At 45.2% G+C, this 20,353-nt stretch overlaps 1 protein-coding gene across 1 annotated transcript in view; it reads left to right on the plus strand.

Annotated features, from left to right (window-relative positions):
- Positions 1 to 8,803, plus strand: part of PSMD1 (proteasome 26S subunit, non-ATPase 1) — a 126,599-nt gene extending 117,796 nt beyond the window's left edge. Inside the window, exons 24-25 of the mRNA XM_077825863.1 lie at positions 7,789 to 7,944; positions 8,585 to 8,803. Of these exons, the coding sequence (XP_077681989.1) occupies positions 7,789 to 7,935 (147 nt within the window). The 3' untranslated portion in view covers positions 7,936 to 7,944; positions 8,585 to 8,803. The remainder of the gene's footprint in view (positions 1 to 7,788; positions 7,945 to 8,584) is intronic.
- Positions 8,804 to 20,353: the final 11,550 nt, after the last annotated feature.

A 20,353-nucleotide genomic window follows, 5' to 3' on the forward strand; every position in this document is an offset into this window, starting at 1 on the left:
CTTTCACACATTTGTAGTTATTGGAAGGCAGAGCTACTCTAGGCCCTTATAATGCCCTAATGCTGCTACTTTACATTCTCTTACCCTGTGCTCTCTTCAGAGATCCTGACCCAGAAACTGATGATATGCCCATTGACACCTAATCAAAACCTCATGGGGGACTGGGGAATTGAACCATCATAAGACTGTGTAACGATTTGCAGTAACTGCAATCTGAAGCCTGGATCTGTACCTTGTAGGGTCACCGGAGAATTGGAGTTAGCTTACAGTTACTCTCTCTCTGTCTTGCACTCCTCCATAGGTGCTAAGGTGAAAGGGCAGATGGACTGGACAGCGTTCCAGTGTAAGCAATAAAGATAAAAGGTTTGGGGATGAAGATTTGTGCCAATGTTTTTGAGAAGCGGGCATGTTCAGTCTAGAATGGTCTGCAGATTTGAAACGTATGGTATAAACAGCAAGTAGGGTCGGTTTATTCTCCTTAAGTAAGGAAAAACAGCCAGTCAAGGGTTCTACGCTGCAGCAGGGAAAATTTTAACTTTCGCTGGAAAAAGCTGCCCTGGGGAGCTATGGAATTTCCACCAGTGGAGAACTGTCTACAGCCCCATATATCAGGGATGGCTCGGGAATAATGAAATCTGCCCGGCCATGATGCACAGCGGACTAGTGGCAGATGGACAGGAGGCTACGTCAGTCCAGTTGATTCTTTGTAGTGGTGGGAAATGGCAGTTCATAATGATTAAGGATGGCAGTGAGAAACCTCATTTGGAGTGTAACATAGGGCCTCGCAACACTCATGCCCCTTCTCCAGGAGCTGATGTTTCAAGAGTGGATGGTATGTTTCCCTTCCTCTTGTCTCCCCCAAAGCTGCTGCTGTCATTCATGGCTGGGCCTGCAAGGGCTGCTTTCCCAGTGCTAGCGGCCTGTATTCTGCCTAGAACAGAGGGCAGTGGTCTCCATTCCAAGCCAGCGTCCCTGAGGTCAGAGCTGTGAGAACTGCTATCCCACTGGTGGGCTGCAGCAGTCATGTTTTTTTAGGGTTCTCAGATACATTTAAGAGACTTGAAGCTCAGCCTAGTACATCGTGCTCACTGAGTTTAGATCTTAATATAGCTCTGAAATGTCTTCTAGATTGGGTGTCAATGCTGTGAAATTCATTATCACTTGTGCTGGGATTTTATTACTATGCAGTGGGTTGTGTGCATAGATGGTGTTTTTACTTAATAGAACAGGAGTACTTGTGGCACCTTAGAGATTAACAAATTTATTAGAGCATAAGCTTTCGTGGGCTACAGCCCTCATCATCGGATGCATAGAATGAAACATATATACATACAGATAAGTTGGAAGTTACCATACAAACTGTGAGAGGCTAATTAGTTAAGATGAGCTATTATCAGCAGGAGAAAAAAACTTTTGTAGTGATAATCAAGATGGCCCATTTAGACAGTTAACAGGAAGGTCTGATGATACTTAACATGTGGAAATAGATTCAATATGTAATGACCCAGCCACTCCCAGTCTCTATTCAAACCCAAGTTAACGGTATCTAGTTTGCATATTAATTCAAACTCAGCAGTTTCTCCTTGGAGTCTGTTTTTGAAGCTTTTCTGTTGCAAAATTGCCACCCTTAAATCTTTTACTGAGTGGCCAGAGAGGTTGAAATGTTCTCCTACCGGTTTTTGAATGTTATGATTCCTGATGTCAGATTTTTGTCCATTTATTCTTTTGCATAGAGACTGTCCGGTTTGGCCAATGTACATGGCAGAGGGGCATTGCTGGCACATGATGGCATATATCACATTGGTAGATGTGCAGGTGAACAAGCCCCTGATGGCGTGGCTAATGTGATCAGGTCCTATGGTGGTGTCACTTGAATAAATATGTGGACAGAGTTGGCATTGGGCTTTGTTGCAAGGATAGGTTCCTGGGTTAGTGTTTTTGTTGTGTGGTTGCTGGTGAGTATTTGCTTCAGGTTGGGGGGCTGTCTGTAAGCGAGGACTGGTCTGTCTCCCAAGATCTGTGAGCGTGAGGGATCGTCCCTCAGGATAGGTTGTAAATCTTTGATGATGCTCTGGAGAGGTTTTAGTTGGGGGCTGAAGGTGACGGCTAGTAGTGTTCTGTTATTTTCTTTGTTGGGCCTGTCCTGTAGTAGGTGACTTCTGGGAACTCTTCTGGCTCTATCAATCTGTTTCTTCACTTCCGCAGGTGGGTATTGTAGTTTTAAGAATGCTTGATAGAGATCTTGTAGGTGTTTGTCTCTGTCTGAGGGATTGGAGCAAATGCGGTTGTATCTTAGAGCTTGGCTGTAGACAATGGATCATGTGGTATGTCCTGGATGGAAGCTGGAGGCATGTAGGTAAGTATAGTGGTCAGTAGGTTTCCGGTATAGGGTGGTCGTTGTGACCGTTGCTTATTAGCACAGTAGTGTCCAGGAAATGGACCGCTTGTGAGGATAGATTTGTTATTATTTATTATTATTTACTGAATAGATTTATTATTCCACTGCCCCTGACTTCAAAAAAGTCCTGGTCTCTTGTTAACATGCAGAGGGAATGGCATCGGATTATGGAAATGGGAGATGGAAAAGACCTTTTACTAATAGCCCATGGGTTTGCCAGCTAGTCTGTGAAACGCTGTGGTACACTGGAAGGCTAATGAACACATTGTCAGGCTGCAAATGGACTGAGTCAAATTCTGCTGGCTTTTGTTATTGTGCAAGAAATGGATGAACATGGGGCCTACTCTGTTTCGTAATTGTGTGTGAGAGCGTGCACCCTGGCAATGAATACCCTGCCCAGAAAATCAGTTCTTGTTTTTAATACACTTGCGTTCACTGGTATTTTATCAGCAAGTGGAAGCTTTGAGAACAGCTTCTTTCACACAGCTGGGAAGGGGTGGTTCTGTCCCAGATCTCTAAGACGAGGAGGTGGCCCAATTGACCTCCCAGCCTGGACAGAGCTGCTGCCCAGCCCAGTACAAGCTCAGTTCTGCAATTGAAATGTTCATATGCGCACAGTCGTCAGCCCTAAACTCAGCTGACATGTGCAGTTGTGTGTTTTGTCTGCTCCTGGGGAAGAGAAGTCCTGGGCCTGACTCAGCATGGGAGTAAAGACGTGGCTGCCCTTCAGAAGGGAAATGTGCGGGAAGAAGCACTGCAGCCTGGCTAGGGGCAGCGCGGTGTCTCAGTCAGAGAGTGGTGGAGCCCTGAGGACAGCGGTGGCCCGAAGCCTCACTGGGGAGCCAAGCCACCCCCAGTACAAAGGCAGTCAGTGAGTGGAGTATCCGCTCTGTCTCCAAGTGGTTTCCTGAAAGAACAGAGCAGTGTGTGTCTTGCCATGATGGAACAGTGGGACCAAGGTGGCTTCCCAGCGTCGACACAGAGTGCTGGTTTTTAAAGTTTCTGCTGGTGGGGCCCCTTCATAAAAGGTCACTTTGAGATGCTGATTATACCCTAGAATTCAAATGTGGGGAAGGCTATAATTCCAGCCAGGCCTCGACACAGTGTCCATGTTTCCGTACCTCTGCAGGCAGCCGCTAGCTTTGGCGAGTTGTATGTTTTGTGCTTCATTCTTCTTTTGTCTTACGAGGTTCTGCTAATGGAATTCTCAGTCAATGGACGCTGATGATCAGATTTGGCTCTGCTTCTGAGAGTCTCTGGGGAGGGGTTGAGCCAAGATCTGACTCTGGTTTGTCTTGCAAAGACTGAATCTCATGAAACAGTTGGTGTGTTTTGATTTTTAAAGCCGTATGGAAAGTGCCAGATTATAGTCACTGCATAAATCCACAGATCCAGATGTCACCTTCCAGCAAGCTGAGAGATAGATAATGGAAGAGCAGAGGTAGCTTAGAATGGCCGTTTATTTCATTAACGTACAGTGCAGCCAACAGGGTGGCACCTAGACACAATAAACTCCCAGTTATAACTCAGGTTTCAAAGTAGCAGCCGTGTTAGTCTGTATTCGCAAAAAGAAAAGGAGTGCTTGTGGCACCTTAGAGACTAACCAATTTATTTGAGCATAAGCTTTCGTGAGCGACAGCTCACTTCATCGGATGCATTCAGTGGAAAATACAGTGGGGAGATTTATATACAAAGAGAACATGAAACAATGGGTGTTACCATACACACTGTAACCAGAGTGATCACTTAAGGTGAGCTCTTACCAGAAGGAGAGCTGGGGGACGACCATTTTGTAGTGATAATCAAGGTGGGCCATTTCCAGCAGTTGACAAGAACGTCTGAGGAACAGTGGGTGGGGGTGGGGGGGATAAACATGGGGAAATAGTTTTACTTTGTGTAATGACCCATCCACTCCCAGTCTCTATTCAAGCCTAAGTTAATTGTAATCGGTTTGCAAATTAATTCCAATTCAGCAGGCTCTCGTTGGAGTCTGTTTTTGAAGTTTTTTTTGTTGAAGTATTGCCACTTTTAGGTCTGTAATCGAGTGACTAGAGAGATTGAAGTGTTCTCCGACTGATTTTTGAATGTTATAATTCTTGACGTCTGATTTGTGTCCCTTTATTCTTTTACGTAGAGACTGTCCAGTTTGACCAATGTACATGGCAGAGGGGCATTGCTGGCACATGATGGCATATATCACGGTGGATGTGCAGGTGAACGGGCCTCTGATAGTGTGGCTGATGTGATTAGGCCCTATGATGGTGTCCCCTGAATAGATGTGTGGACAGAGTTGGCAACGGGCTTTGTTGCAAGGATAGGTTCCTGGGTTAGTGGTTCTGTGGTGTGGTGTGTGGTTGCTGGTGAATATTTGCTTCAGGTTGGGGGGCTGTCTGTAAGCAAGGACTGGCCTGTCTCCCAAGATCTGTGAGAGTGATGGGTTGTCCTTCAGGATAGGTTGTAGATCCTTGATAATGCGTTGGAGAGGTTTTAGTTGGGGGCTGAAGGTGACGGCTAGTGGCGTTCAGTTGTTTTCTTTGTTGGGCCTGTCCTGTAGTAGGTGACTTCTGGGTACTCTTCTGGCTCTGTCAATCTGGTTCTTCACTTCAGCAGATGGGTATTATAGTTGTAAGAACGCTTGATAGAGATCTTGTAGGTGTTTGTCTCTGTCTGAGGGGTTGGAGCAAATGTGGTTGTATCGTAGAGCTTGGCTGTAGACAGTAGATCGTGTGGTGTGGTCTGAATGAAAGCTGGAGGCATGTAGGTAGGAATAGCAGTCAGTAGTTTTCCGGTTTAGGGTGGTGTTTATGTGACCACCGCTTATTAGCACTGTAGTGTCCAGGAAGTAGATCTCTTGTGTGGACTGGTCCAGGCTGAGGTTGATGGTGGGATGGAAATTGTTGAAATCATGGTGGAATTCCTCAAGGGCTTCTTTTCCATGGGTCCAGATGATGAAGATGTCATCAATGTAGCGCAAGTAGAGTAGGGGCATTAGGGGACGAGAGCTGAGGAAGCGTTGTTCTAAGTCCGCCATAAAAATGTTGGCATCCTGTGGGGCCATGCGGGAACCCATAGCAGTGCCGCTGTTTTGAAGGTAAACGTTGTCCCCAAATGTGAAATAGTTATGGGTGAGGATAAAGTCACAAAGTTCAGCCACCAGGTTTGCCGTGACGTTATCGGGGATACTGTTCCTGACGGCTTGTAGTCCGTCTTTGTGTGGAATGTTGGTATAGAGGACTTCTACATCCATAGTGGCCAGGATGGTGTTTTCAGGAAGATCACCGGTGGATTGTAGTTTCCTCAGGAAGTCAGTGGTGTCTCGAAGATAGCTGGGAGTGCTGGTAGCATAGGGCCTGAGGAGGGAGTCTACATAGCCAGACAATTGTGCTGTCAAGGTGCCAATGCCTGAGATGATGGGGCGTCCAGGATTTCCAGGTTTATGGATCTTGGGTAGCAGATAGAATACCCCAGGTCAGGGTTCCAGGGGTGTGTCTATGCGGTTTTGTTCTTCTGCTTTTTCAGGGAGTTTCTTGAGCAAATGCTGTAGTTTCTTTTAGTAACCCTCAGTGGGATCAGAGGGTAATGACTTGTAGAAAGTGGTGTTGGAGAACTGCCGAGCAGCCTCTTGTTCATATTCCGATCTATTCATGACGACGACAGCATCTCCTTTGTCAGCTTTTTTGATTATGATGTCAAAGTTGTTTCTGAGGCTGTGGATGGCATTATATGGTTATAACTCAGACATCAGAGAAAAAGACGGTGTTTCCAGAGAGAGTCTTTCAGCGACAGTTTGGCTGGCAGGGACATTTGCACCATGCTCTGATGGTCAGTGAATTCTGGCTCTTATAGAGGGTGCAAGTGCTGAAAGAACAGAGTAGTGTGTCCGGGAGCCTTCGCCAGAAAGTCCTCAATCCTCAGGTGCAAATCTAGGAACCCTTATCCAGAGCACCTCCAGAGCACCTCCAGTGACCTCCATCATTGTGTTAGTACCTAGAAAGTTTTCAGAGTAACAGCCGTGTTAGTCTGTATTCGCAAAAAGAAAAGGAGGACTTGTGGCACCTTAGAGACTAACCAATTTATCTGAGCATAAGCTTTCGTGAGCTACTGCTCACTTCATCAGATGCATACTGTGGAAAATACAGAAGATGTTTGTTTTTATACACACAAATCATGAAAAAATGGGTGTTTATCACTACAAAAGGTTTTCTCTCCCCCCACCCCGCTCTCCTGCTGGTAATAGCTTATGTAAAGTGATCACTCTCCTTACAATGTGTATGATAATCAAGGTGGACCATTTCCAGCACAAATCCAGGTTTTCTCCCCCCACCCTCCCACACCTCCCCAAACAAACCCACTCTCCTGTTGGTAATAGCTTATCTAAAGTGATCACTCTCCTTACAATGTGTATGATAATCAAGGTGGGCCATTTCCAGCACAAATCCAGGTTTTCTCCCCCCCCGCCTCCCCCACACACACAAACCCACTCTCCTGTTGGTAATAGCTTATCTAAAGTGATCACTCTCCTTACAATGTGTATGATAAAACCTGGATTTGTGCTGGAAATGGCCCATCTTGATTATCATACACATTGTAAGGAGAGTGATCACTTTACATAAGCTATTACCAGCAGGAGAGTGGGGTGGGGGGAGAGAAAACCTTTTGTAGTGATAAACACCCATTTTTTCATGATTTGTCTGTATAAAAACAAACATCTTCTGTATTTTCTACAGTATGCATCCAATGAAGTGAGCTGTAGCTCATGAAAGCTCATGCTCAAATAAATCGGTTAGTCTCTAAGGTGCCACAAGTCCTCCTGTTCTTTTTACCTAGAAAGTGAGGCACTCCAAGGTAGCAAAGTCCCAAATCACAGAGGGGCACAACACCGTGACATTATCCAGAAGCATATGCTATATGCATGTCCATAGATCCATAGTCATGGTCACTTATTCCATTCCCCTTGTTATGAGGCTAGAATGTGAATGACTGGATGCCTCTATTCAGAGTGTTTCAGTAACTCTTAAACACACTGGCCGTAAAGCCTGCTAGCTTCCAATTTGATTCATAAACATTTGAGACAATCTAAAGCTTCCAAGTGCCGCATTTTAATAAATCAATGTATTTAACCCTTCCCTCCTGTCCCTTTACATTTTGTCTGCCCCTGGTGTTGTGACACTGGTATGTACAATGGGAGAATACTTTGCTTTCATTGTAACAGACCACGGAAAGCTGTTTTCACCCCTTGCTTTGAGTGGAGCATTCACACTGATGGGGTGATTGTAACCCAGGGGACTTGGGGTCCTGTTTCTGTCCTAGGTCAAGGACAATCCTACACGAGACAGAGGTATTCTTGAATGTCTCTAGGCACTGACACATTCTCTGCACTTGGCTTCTAGCTTTCCATTGGTGGCATCATCATTCTGAAGGACACCAGTGCAGATATGGAGGAGCTGGTGGAACCAGTGGCAGCCCATGGCCCGAAGATTGAGGAAGAGGAGCAAGAACCTGAACCACCAGAGCCTTTTGAGTACATTGATGACTAGGATCCTGAGGTATGGTGCAGTTCTCTAGCTCCTCCATTAATGGGTAGAGTAAAAACTCCATCCATCAGAGGACCCAGTGTTTAAACTTTTTGCTCTTTTTTCTTTTTTTTTTTTAAGGGGTCGTGTGGTTTTGTGTCGATGGAAGTACATTGTGCTGATTTTTTCACAATGGCAGTTTTAGCTGAAAGGGAAAGGCTCCCTCTCTCCAACCTTAGTCTTCTTGTCCCAGCAGTACAGGCTTGTGCATAGAGAGGGACACGAGCCACAATCTCAGCTTCTGTGACCGTATCCCTGAACTAAACGGAGTGAGCCAAAGTCCACCTACTCCAGGCATTACATTATCTAACTGCAGGCTCCTTCATAAATAGCATGGGACGTGTGGGACTGAGCTGACATGCTGGTTTGCTGATGAAAATCAGAATCCAGTTGCCTTGTTTCTGATTGTAGGGTTAAAAATGCGCATGGATTAGTGGTCAATCGGGATACCTCGTTTCTTGCCAACAACTGGGTGTGTCACGAACACTGGAGCTTCAGTACCAGACCCAGAGGATCTTAGCTGCTTGTAGGAGCATACAAATGTGGGCTCTTTTGGGACTGGGCAGAAGATGGCCTCAGCTAATGTTTTTGCCTTTCTGGTCTCCGTCTCCAGGACAAGCTCTGCTAAAGAAGATGCTTTGTCTGATATTGGAAACACACGAGGAAATTCCTATGGAGACCTGCCATTCAATGCATGCAGCATCACCTCTGCGCTGACCTGATGCTGATGGTCTGTGGTTTGAGTGCAGAAGAGATATATGCCGTTTAGTGTACTCTTTCACAAAACTTTGTTTTCAAATGAATATATTAAAACCTCTTGATGGAAAACTTGCTTTTGTTTTGACGTCCCAGTTTATCTAAAGGAGGGGAAGATTCATCAGCCTCCCAGCACTTGAATGTACAGGCTCTGAGTCATCCTCTGACTCCCTCTTCTTCCTATATTAGGTGGGTTTCCTCTTATAGGTGTGCCCGGCTGTATCCAGTGCTGCTGGCAGGCCTTAACCTATGGTAGACTAGAACAATAAGGATGCCTTTTAAAAATGACCCATGCACATTGCTCCTTTTTTTTAATGCTTGTTTATGCCAAGGGATGCCAGTAAACCCAGGCTGATTCAGCCCTGGCGCTAATCCGACGGACTGATTTTGTTTGTTTGCCCTGCTCCCCAGCATCTGCCCAGAGGCATTGGCAAAGTTGACCCTCATTGATTTAAGAACAGCAGTAATCTTTACACCGGTCATTCAGGTACAAGGATAGATCTCTGCTGGTCTCCTTGGTGTGCTACAAAGGTGCTGAGCACCCGTGTTGGAAAAAGAAAATTAGTAGCTTCAAAATGCACTTCTTTTTGTTTACACCCCAGCAAACTACCCCTTGTTTTGTGTGCCTTGATTCTTTTCTCCCAATATGGAAATGAAGCTGGTTTAGTCAGTCGGCTAAAAGTGCATTCTGGAATTAGACAGGATGAGTCCAGACATGCAAGTTCCTACGCTGAAGGGTGAATCATTGGCCAAGGACAAATTTATGGCTGGGAGCATGGAATTTGCCTCAGTCAGAAAGAATGAATGCAACTCTTCCATTCACTGTCTAAATTGCTAGGGCTTCACCTCTTGTGCCCTAGCAGTGATGCTTTGGGTTGCGTCACACTCAAGTCAGAGAACCTCAGATGTGGCCAACTGTAAAACAGCCTCTTGTCTAAGGTGCATCACTTTAAACAACCAGCCCTTAAACCTGACAAGTTTTTAATTAAGTGTATCGCATCCAAGAGAGAATATTGTCCCACGTGAACTTAATGAAAAAATCATTTGCATCATAGCTAGGTCTGTAAAATATCCAAGACCAATCTTCCATGTATCTTGTTTATTCCAGCAAGACGTTTATTAATTTCTACATTAATAGACCAGTCGGCCAACTTTCTCTGCAGAATTTACGTGTCCGTTTGGTAGAGGTATGTAAAATACACCTTACAAGGTGTTGAGCAGAAAAGTAGCATCTGTCCATCCAAGACTTTAATCAGGATTCACCAAAGCTAAAAGCATCATTCCTTAAATCTGTGCTGGTCCTGACCCAGGGTTCTTTTAAGAACGTGATTCAGATACATTTTTTTTTCATAGAGTAGAATTGGAGATAAGCATGAAGGGGCTTTTTACAGTCTATGTCGGGGTAGTGAAGAGGCGGGCCGCAGGCCAAATCTGGACTGCCAGATACTTTTGGACAAACCCAGAAATCTCTTTATTTACTGCTGCTTCTTATTTTATTTTTATTTATTTATCATCATCATTATTTTTTATTATTTTTCTCTGGAGTATGGAGCTTGACTATACTTTGACCAAGAAATTTGGGCCTTGACACAAAATAGACTGTCATTGGTCTATGTAAAACATTATTGTACATAAAAGAATAGAATCAAAAGGATAGCCCCTGCACAAACTATTAGAATCCAAAGCCCAGCACAGGTGTAATGGTACAAGAAATAAAGGGAGAGAATAACACTGTGAATGACTGAATGAGTAATGGAGAGGCTGGCACAGTGTAAACAGCAAAATGAGGCTTTGCAGAGCTCAGGGGAGAGACAGCCTATGAAAGGGTACCGGTTTTTATTAGTGTATATTTTTTATTAGGCTTCTCAGCGTAGTATTTGAAGCAGCTCACAAATAGCACTTTTCATCTTTAGATCTCAAAGTGCTTTACAAAGGAGATCAGTATCAGTATCCCTGTTATACAGATGGGGAAACTGAGGCACAGAGCGGGGAAGTTACTTCCCCAAGGTACCCTGCAGGCCAGTGACAGAACTAGGAATTGAATTCCTGAAGCCCTATGCACCAGGCTATATTGCCTCCCTTTATGGCTTTAGTCTCACAGTGAGCCTCACCCATGTGAGATAGGGAAGTGGTGTCTCCATTTTACAGATACAAAAATTAAGGCACCAGAAGGAAAAGTGACTTTTCTAAGGTCACTCACGATGTATGTGGCAGATCAGGAAGAGAGCCCAATATTCTGATTTCCTGTCCTTTAGCCATAAATAAGGCTACATTTATGTTACGGAGGGTCATGGAATCCGTGACTTCCAGAGACCTCTGTGACATTCTCTGTTTCTGCCCCAGGGGCTGCAGGACTCTGGAGCTGGCAACCAGCGGGGCCCTGACAGGGTTCCAGCGACAGGTGACAGACTCTTGAGGGGGCCCTCCTCAGGGTTCCAGCAAGGGGCCAGAGCCTCGTGCCGGGGGAGGGAGATGCCTCGGGTGAGCGGCTGGGTGTGTCCCACTTTCTCTTTGGGAAATACGGTCACGCTGTAGCGCCCAGCTGCCATGGGCAAAGGGGGGGGCCCACTGCAGCTTCCAGCTGCTGCGGACGGACTGGGATCCCCACAGCTCCCAGCTACCACGGTGGTGGGGAAACCATGGAGCCGCAGCAGTAAAAGTCACAGAGAAGTCACATCTTCTGTGTATTTTTTTTTACTGATTTCCTGTGACCTGTCCATGGCTTTTACTAAACATAACCATGACAAAATCTTAGCCTTAGCCATAAGACCATCCTTCCTCTCCATATCAGCAACTTCACACAGTCAGTATTGCCTATGTTTTAGGCAATCTTTCCATCCATCCATCATCTAGTTTGCGAAATGGAAAGATGAGTTATTCTTTGGCAATTATGTGAGGCAGATGTGGTTTGGAAGAAGATATGAGAGGAGGCAGAGAAAAATACCATGCTGATAAGCACATTAGGAGAAGCATGAATTTCTCAGAAGGCAGCTTATAGAACTGAAGAATTATTCACTGCTGCATCTCTATTCTTTGCCCTTAGCAGTGCTTTGCATTTACTGGTTTAAATCCTCTACTGCAGGCAATGCTCATGCAAAATCAGGTGTCCATCCAACATGCTATAGTCTCAAAGTTTCTTTGGGCTTGTCTACGTGAACAATTAGTCTGTGGCAAGCTGGGGTGTCAATCTATTTGGCACTAGCCTGCTGCGGACTAACTGTCTGCATGGACCCTGCTGACACGTTACCAGTTTAATGTGCTTTGATTGACTCCTGTTTCAAAGAGCACTGGATCAAAGCACATGAATGAACTGTTAAGGTGCGTCAGCAGGGTCCACACAACAATTAGTCTGTAACAGGCTTCTGTGGGGTTGACTCACGTCCCAGCTTGCTGGGAAGTAAATGTTTGCGTAGACAAGCCCTTTGTTGCACTGTTACCTATGGCTTCAACCACTCCAGACGACGGTGGGGCTGGAAGCTGCTGCAAACTCTTGCCTTTGCCTGACCAGACTTCTAGTGGGCAGACATTCCAAGAAGAAAGGAATGATTGTGAAGGTGTTAGAGTTTTGCTGTTCTGGGTTCACCATGTCCAGGACCTGAAGAGGAGGAGACGAGGGAAAGGGTATCAGTCACAACCAGCCAGAAGGTAGCGTGTAGGTGACAGCACCACACACTGGTGGCCCATGGTAGGTACTTTTGGAGAGTGCATATTGGTAGGTGATCTGAAAGACCTTGCTGATGCTTTATAGGGACAAATGGTCCCCACCATATCCACTAGCTTGGCCTGAAGCTCTTTAACTGAGAAACTGAGTAGAGGAATGTCGTATTAACTTCCCTGCTCGTTCCCTGGGAGTTGATTCTCAGTCTAGCTCCGGACTGAATCTGCGCAAGCAAAGCAGTTCACAATGAGCTACTTTGCGCACCGGTTTCCCCTCGCAAACCCTTCAGGTTGATTTTTGTGTAGGGCGCAGTCAAGATGAGCCGATTACACTTCACAGAGCTCTCAGTACAAATGTTATTCCTTCCTCTTCCCTTGACCTCACTCCTCCCTTAGACAATGTTATCTTCTGGCATTTCCCTTGACACATGCAACATTCAAAAGCCTCAGATGATCTCATGCTTGGGACTGATAGGAGACTTGAAGGTGGAGTTCTAATGGTCTCCTATTCCAAGAGGTTAAAGGAATGAGTAATTAGATTCCTCTCCAATTAGTTGCTTAAAGCTCTTCAGTGGAGTCTTCAGTAGCAGTTGTCAGACTCCTGATTGGAAAGGAAGTCTATTCCTTGACTTCAGCAAAGCTCTAGAGACGGTCTCCCACAGTATTCTTGCCAGCAAGTTAAAGAAGTATGGGCTGGATGAATGGACTATCAGGTGGATAGAAACCTGGCTAGATCATCGGGCTCAACGGGTAGTGATCGATGGCTCCATGACTAGTTGGCAGCCGGTATCAAGCGGAGTGCCCCAAGGGTCAGTCTAACACCTTCATTAATCTGGAGGATGGCATGGATTGCACCCTCGGCAAGTTTGCAGATGACACTAAACTGGGAGGAGTGGTAGATATGCTGGAGGGTAGGGATAGAATACAGAGGGACCTAAACAAATTAGAGGATTGGGCCAAAAGAAATCTGATGAGGTTCAACAAGGACAAGTGCAGAGTCCTGCACTTAGGATGGAAGAATCCCATGCGCTGCTACAGACTAGGGACCGAGCGGCTAGGCAGCAGTTCTGCAGAAAAGGACCTAGGGGTGACAGTGGACGAGAAGCTGGATATGAGTCAGCAGTGTGCCCTTGTTGCCAAGAAGGTCAATGGCATTTTGGGATGTATAAGTAGGGGCATTGCCAGCAGAACGAGGGACGTGATCGTTCCCCTCTATTCGACATTGGTGAGGCCTCATCTGGAGTACTGTGTCCAGTTTTGGGCCCCACACTACAAGAAGGATGTGGAAAAATTGGAAAGAGTCCAGCGGAGGGCAACAAAAATGATTAGGGGGCTGGAGCACATGATTTATGGGGAGAGATTGAGGGAACTGGGATTATTTAGTCTGCAGAAGAGAAGAATGAGGGGGGATTTGATAGCTGCTTTCAACTACCTGAAAGGGGGTTCCAAAGAGGATGGATCTAAACTGTTGTCAGTGGTAGCAGATGACAGAACGAGGAGTAATGGTCTCAAGTTGCAGTGGGGGAGATTTAGGTTGGATATTAGGAAAAACTTTTTTACTAGGAGGGTGGTGAAGCACTGGAATGCGTCACCTAGGGAGGTGGTGGAATCTCCTTCCTTAGAGGTTTTTAAGGTCAGGCTTGACGAAGCCCTGGCGGGGTTGATTTAGTTGGGGATTAGGTCCTGCTTTAAGCAGGGGGTTGGACTAGATGACCTCCTGAGGTCCCTTCCAACCCTGATATTCTATGATTCTATGAAGGGTCTTTATGAATGGGACCTCTGGTGTCAATATAAGCATTAAGATTTAGCATTCATCTGGTTCTTTGTATTATCAGTACACTGAGCAAGCATCGGTGGGAACCACGCTCTTCAAACAGTGAAGCAAAAAGTGGTGCATACAGAAAAATGTTTCCTAGCCCCTGGCTCTTCTCTTTATGATGTGTAGCTTTGTCAGAGGCAAAGAGACACTAATTAAAAGACAATCATAGAATCGTAGGACTGGAAGGGACTTCAAGAGGTCATCTAGGCCAGTCCCCTGCACTCAAGGCAGGGTTAAGTATTATCTAGACCATCTAACCTGCTCTTAAAAATCTCCAACGATGGAGACAACCTCCCTAGGCAATTTATTTCAGTGCTTAACCACCCTGACAGGAAGTTTTTCCTAATGTCCAACCTAAACCACCATTGCTGCAATTTAATCCCATTGTTTCTTAGAGAACAATTAAAGAGAACAATTTTTCTCCCTCCTCCTTGTAGCAAGCGTTTATGTACTTGAAAACTGTTATCATGTCTCCTCTGTCTTGTCTTCTCCAAACTAAAAAAACCCAATTTTTTTCAATCTTCCCTCGTAGGTCATGTTTTCTAGACCTTTAATCTTGTTTGTTCCTTGAAGGAAAACTGGGAAGGGTGGAGAGGAGATGGAGAAACGCTGGACAAGATAAGGAGAAAGGCACTACTTTCAGGAAGAAATTGGTCAACAATGTATGCTGGCTAGATATTATGTATTATCTGCACCCTATATACGTCAGTATGCATTAAGCACAACTAGTAAAGCAGTTATGTAGCCTAAATTGTACTTATGTATAATTGTATGTATATGTATAATTGTAAACTATACTATACAACTAGTATAGCAGTTATGTAGCCTAAATTGGCCTACACCTTTACTATAATCCTGTAAATTTATGCTAAGTATCCCATAATCCCTTGCATTGGCTGAAGTAAGACTTGGCTTAAATAGAAAAGAAAGCTGTCACAATAAGGACATATGAGTATTTTACCATAGCAGTAGGTAGAGACTTATTCTTACAGGCCAGGACTGGAATGTCCCAAAGGAAGAGGACAAGACATAATGATTGTTCTACCCTGGTACAAACCTAGACGTTACCTTCATGGACCAGTACCTGGAATGCTAGTATCCAAAACAAAGATAAGGAAAGGAACAGAACAACACATAAAGGAACTGGGACAGACTGATGGGTTTATTTTAGTGACATGTAAAGAAATGTGTAACTTGTCAAATTATCCAGTAAATACTACCAGCTGAAATGTAACTTGGGGAACACACCTGCATAAAGTAAATGTAAAAATGCTACACAAGATGGCTTCCCAGAGACTGATATCCTCTAGAACTTTCCCTTTATTCTGTTGTTATTGGCTAGGAGAAATAAACCTGACTGACCTTGGTTATTTGGTCTCTTGAATATATTTCATAACAGCATCACTAACTCGAGTCTGAATAGAAACAGAAGGATAAAGGGTAAACTCTCTCCCTTTCAGAGAAGAGGCACCAGACTCGTGGTGTGCTTCATATAAGAAGTGAATGACCACACTAGGGGTCTGGTTGGGTAGAAGTGAGATGTGGGGTCTGAGAAATGGATGATCTAGAGAAGGCAAAGCTGAGCTTCTCATTTACCCGTTTCAGGCATTCAAGCATGGTGCGCTGGCAAGTGAAAGGTGACACATTTGAAAGAGAGAAAATGAAATATTGGTGTAACTGATTAACCGGTGGAACTACCTGTCACAGGATGTTGGTGCAAACAGCTGTAAGATTCAAAGCAAGACTAGATTTTTATTTCAGTAGGAAGAACATTTGTATCCGTGCGAGGTAGGATAGAAAGACAAGGGCCATCAATCCCCCTGTTCCAGGGACCAGTGATCATGAAGTTGCTTCCCTCATGTATTGCATACTACATTAGGTGTGTTCTGGATGTACAGCACTGCATATTAATTTGCTGTATTCTGGAGGTTTTGAACTTCATTTGAAGCATGCCCCATTGGTCTGTTAAAGATGGCAGTCCCTGCATTTTTCTCTGAAGAATTTACGTGCTTCTGTTTCTTGGTAGGCTGAGTTCTCATTTCTTCTGTGGTTCTCCTCCTGCGCCCCCCCACCCCCGCCCAATTAATTGCTACTGCTTTGCAAATTCCATTTGACAGTGGCACATTGACTAGCTTAGGTAATAATGACCAGATCTGAGACGGGTCAGGGATGTTCATGAAGGATGTTCTGTTGCTCTGACTTTGGAGAATAAAGATAATCTGGTTGCTTTTTGAGGTGCTGCTGTCATGTTGGTTCCATGAGGGCAAATTTCATGTCAGTTTCATACAGGTTCAAGGTGCTGATAAAGGTTCCTGTGGATCAGCAAAATTCTTAAGCTTATCAGGCCCCACACACACCGCTGGATGTAGGTGGCATTGGAAGAAATCGGAGAGGCTGGTTCCTGCTGGTCCAAGATATTAGGTCTCTCTGAAAGGGAAATACTGAAAACTAAACTCTCAAATGTCCACCTTAAAAGAGTTGAGCCCAACGGTCTCCTGACCAGTTGTGGCTGAACACTGAAAAGAATCTCAAAGGAGTTTCACACTTCTGTTGCTCCTGTCCTGCTGGAGGAAGGGTGGACATAAGCTGAATATCCAACCAGGCAGTTGTAAGGACTTAGCTAGAGATTGATCTAGCACTCCATCTGCAAGGAGGCTACATCTCTTTGGGATTTGCCATGATGATGATACCCTACTAAAGGATCCTAAGGTACTTTCCCAGCTATAGATACACAGTGCTGGTGAAATGTAGTCCTCTGTGAGCTAGAAAATCTGTGCTAGGCTGATCCCTTGCAGGCAGCCTGCTGGGCAAAGGTGAGGTGAGGGCATGAACTTGAGTTTGACAGCACAATTGAATAAAAATGGTTATCAGCTCCAGTTCTGTAATGCTGTCTCCTAGCTCTGCTCTCCTCCATCCCTCCGCCCCATGTCCTTTCCCGTCTTGATATAATTATGATGGCGTCTACCTGCTCCGTTTCCCCTTATTGCTTTTGCATGCACACACAGTTTTCCCTGCTCCTGTAAAAATGATTGAGCATTTTTCTACTGTTTAGTGTTCTGACTCTAATGTCAGAATGTGCGTTTTCTGCAATAAGTCTTAATTCCCAGCCCCTCGGCTCTGTGCACTAATGGGACAATCAGAGTCCAGACACCCTAAGGGGGACACAGAAGGTTTAGGCCCCAAAAATGAGTAATTGAATCAACTGATTGCATGCTGTATTGTGCTATGGAAGTATACTGAGTAAGATCTTTCACGAGAGTTTGTAATATTCTGTAGCTGATTGTCATCATGTGATATGTTGTCGATGATCCCTCGAGGTCGAGGATGATCTCTTCCACAAGTTTTATTTTGTATGGGTATTTTGGTGACTAAGGAGTCTGATCCTTGAGCCACAAACTTGTTGGCAGAATTTCAGGTGGTGATGGAAGGCAGGGTCCGGCCACAATTGCTGCATGACAGTCGTCTGTCCTTTCTTTTCTGGCATTTTTCTGTGGCCAGGGCAAAGCGATTTTCCTTAGGAGTGATTGTCCCTTCTCAGACCAGTCTTCGCCAGTTTTCCCTATTCTGGGCTGCTGTGTCCCAGTGTGTGGTGTCGATGCCACATCTCTTGATGTTTATCTCGAGGGTGTCTTTGTGGTGTTTCTTTTGGACTCTGCGTTTCCTTTCTCCTTTGTTGAGTTGAGCGGACAGAAATGGTTTTGGTAGGCGTGCGTCAGGCATGCGCACACAGTGCCCACTCCACCTCAGCGGTAGACAGACCCTGGTTATAAATGTGTGTGAGGGGATATAGAGAAAAATGTAAATAGTAACTTGTGGCACATCTTTAGCAATGCGCCAACGGGGTGATGAAGTGATCAGGCTGGGAGCGGCTGCTTCCCAAACCAGTTGTCTGTACAAAATCAGCTTCAAGTACCCATCCATTCACCAGCCCAGGAAAAGACAACGGAGGGCCATCAAAACGGAAAGACATTGAGACAAGTTGGAATTCCCCCACTTTGAATCGTTAGATTGACTGAAGGGAAGAAAAAATACACAGCAAACCCTTTTAGAACGGAAGAGGTTTGAAGTAAAATCCATCCAGAAACTGAGGCCAGGTCTACACTATAAACTTATATCAATATAACGATGCCTCTCAGGGATGTGAAAAAGCCATACCCCATGAGCAATGTGGTTATACCTACCTCACCACCCCGTGTAGACAGTACTATGTTGACGGGAGAGCTTCTCCCGCCAACATAGCCACTGCCTCTTGGGGAGGTGGATTACCAGCGCTGATGGGAGAAGCGCAGTTGCACCGGTGTATCTATAGACAAGCCCTGATGGACAACCTCTAAGCAGGAAGGGGTCTGTGAAATGCTGGATTCTCCCCTGCAGTTAGGGGGTACACTGGGAACCTGTTCAAAGGCAATAGGCAAAATTCCTTTTTTGATACGAGTTATCTAATATGGAAGTGTAAAGCCTAACATTGCGTCTTTGTTTATTTACTGTGTAACTTGTATACGTTTGCTGTCCTCTTACTACATAAGAACAGCCAGACTGGGTCAGACCAATGGTCCATCTAGTCCAGGATCCTGTCTTCCCAAAGGTTTCAGAGTAACAGCCGTGTTAGTCTGTATTCGCAAAAAGAAAAGGAGTACTTGTGGCACCTTAGAGACTAACCAATTTATTTGAGCATGAGCTTTCGTGAGCTACAGCTCACTTCATCGGATGCATACCGTGGAAACTGCAGCAGACTTTATATATACACAGAGAATATGAAACAATACCTCCTCCCACCCCACTGTCCTGCTGGTAATAGCTTATCTAAAGTGATCATCAGGTTAGGCCATTTCCAGCACAAATCCAGGTTTTCTCACCCTCCACCCCCCCACACAAATTCACTCTCCTGCTGGTGATAGCCCATCCAAAGTGACAACTCTTTACACAATGTGCATGATAATCAAGTTAGGCCATTTCCTGCACAAATCCAGGTTCTCTCACTCCCTCACCCCCCTCCAAAAAACCACCCCCATACACACACAAACTCACTCTCCTGCTGGTAATAGCTCATCCAAACTGACCACTCTCCAAGTTTAAATCCAAGTTAAACCAGAACATCTGGGGGGGGGGGGGGTAGGAAAAAACAAGAGGAAATAGGCTACCTTGCATAATGACTTAGCCACTCCCAGTCTCTATTTAAGCCTAAATTAATAGTATCCAATTTGCAAATGAATTCCAATTCTGCAGTTTCTCGCTGGAGTCTGGATTTGAAGTTTTTTTGTTTTAAGATAGCGACCTTCATGTCTGTGATTGCGTGACCAGAGAGATTGAAGTGTTCTCCGACTGGTTTATGAATGTGATAATTCTTGACATCTGATTTGTGTCCATTTATTCTTTTACGTAGAGACTGTCCAGTTTGACCAATGTACATGGCAGAGGGGCATTGCTGGCACATGATGGCATATATCACATTGGTGGATGTGCAGGTGAACGAGCCTCTGATAGTGTGGCTGATGTTATTAGGCCCTGTGATGGTGTCCCCTGAATAGATATGTGGGCACAATTGGCAACGGGCTTTGTTGCAAGGATAAGTTCCTGGGTTAGTGGTTCTGTTGTGTGGTATGTGGTTGTTGGTGAGTATTTGCTTCAGGTTGCGGGGCTGTCTGTAGGCAAGGACTGTGCCAGATGTTTGAAGGGGACTGAATGGAATGGGAATTTATAGAGTGATCCATCCCCGTCATCCAGTGCCAGCTCCTGGCAACTTCCTCTTTGAATCTGTGATTTTTCTATTCAATAAACCTTTTTGTTTGTTTTTACCCCAAGCAGGTCTCTGTTGTGCAAGCTGTGGGGAGTATTCGTGCCAGAGCAAACAGATGACTAGGGGCGGGTTTCGTACCTTTGGGAGTGACGAACCAGAGGGGGGAAATCCAAATGTCCAGTGGTTAAGCACTCGGGGAGGATGGAATTGGGGAGACTCGGGACAGGAAGGGCTGGTGGTGTCACCCTGGAAGGGTAACTAGGCAGGTGGAAGCCTGGGTGAGAGCTTGTGCTGGAGGACAGGCTCCTGGTGCTACAGCATTAGAGCACCCTAGGTTACAAGACAGGTGGTGACAGAACCTCTTATTCACCTGGGTGACCCCCAAAACATCACAACTAGATACCACTGCCTGG

The sequence above is a fragment of the Eretmochelys imbricata genome, chromosome 9 (genome assembly GCF_965152235.1).
Source record: "Eretmochelys imbricata isolate rEreImb1 chromosome 9, rEreImb1.hap1, whole genome shotgun sequence".
Lineage (NCBI taxonomy): Eukaryota > Metazoa > Chordata > Testudines > Cheloniidae > Eretmochelys > Eretmochelys imbricata.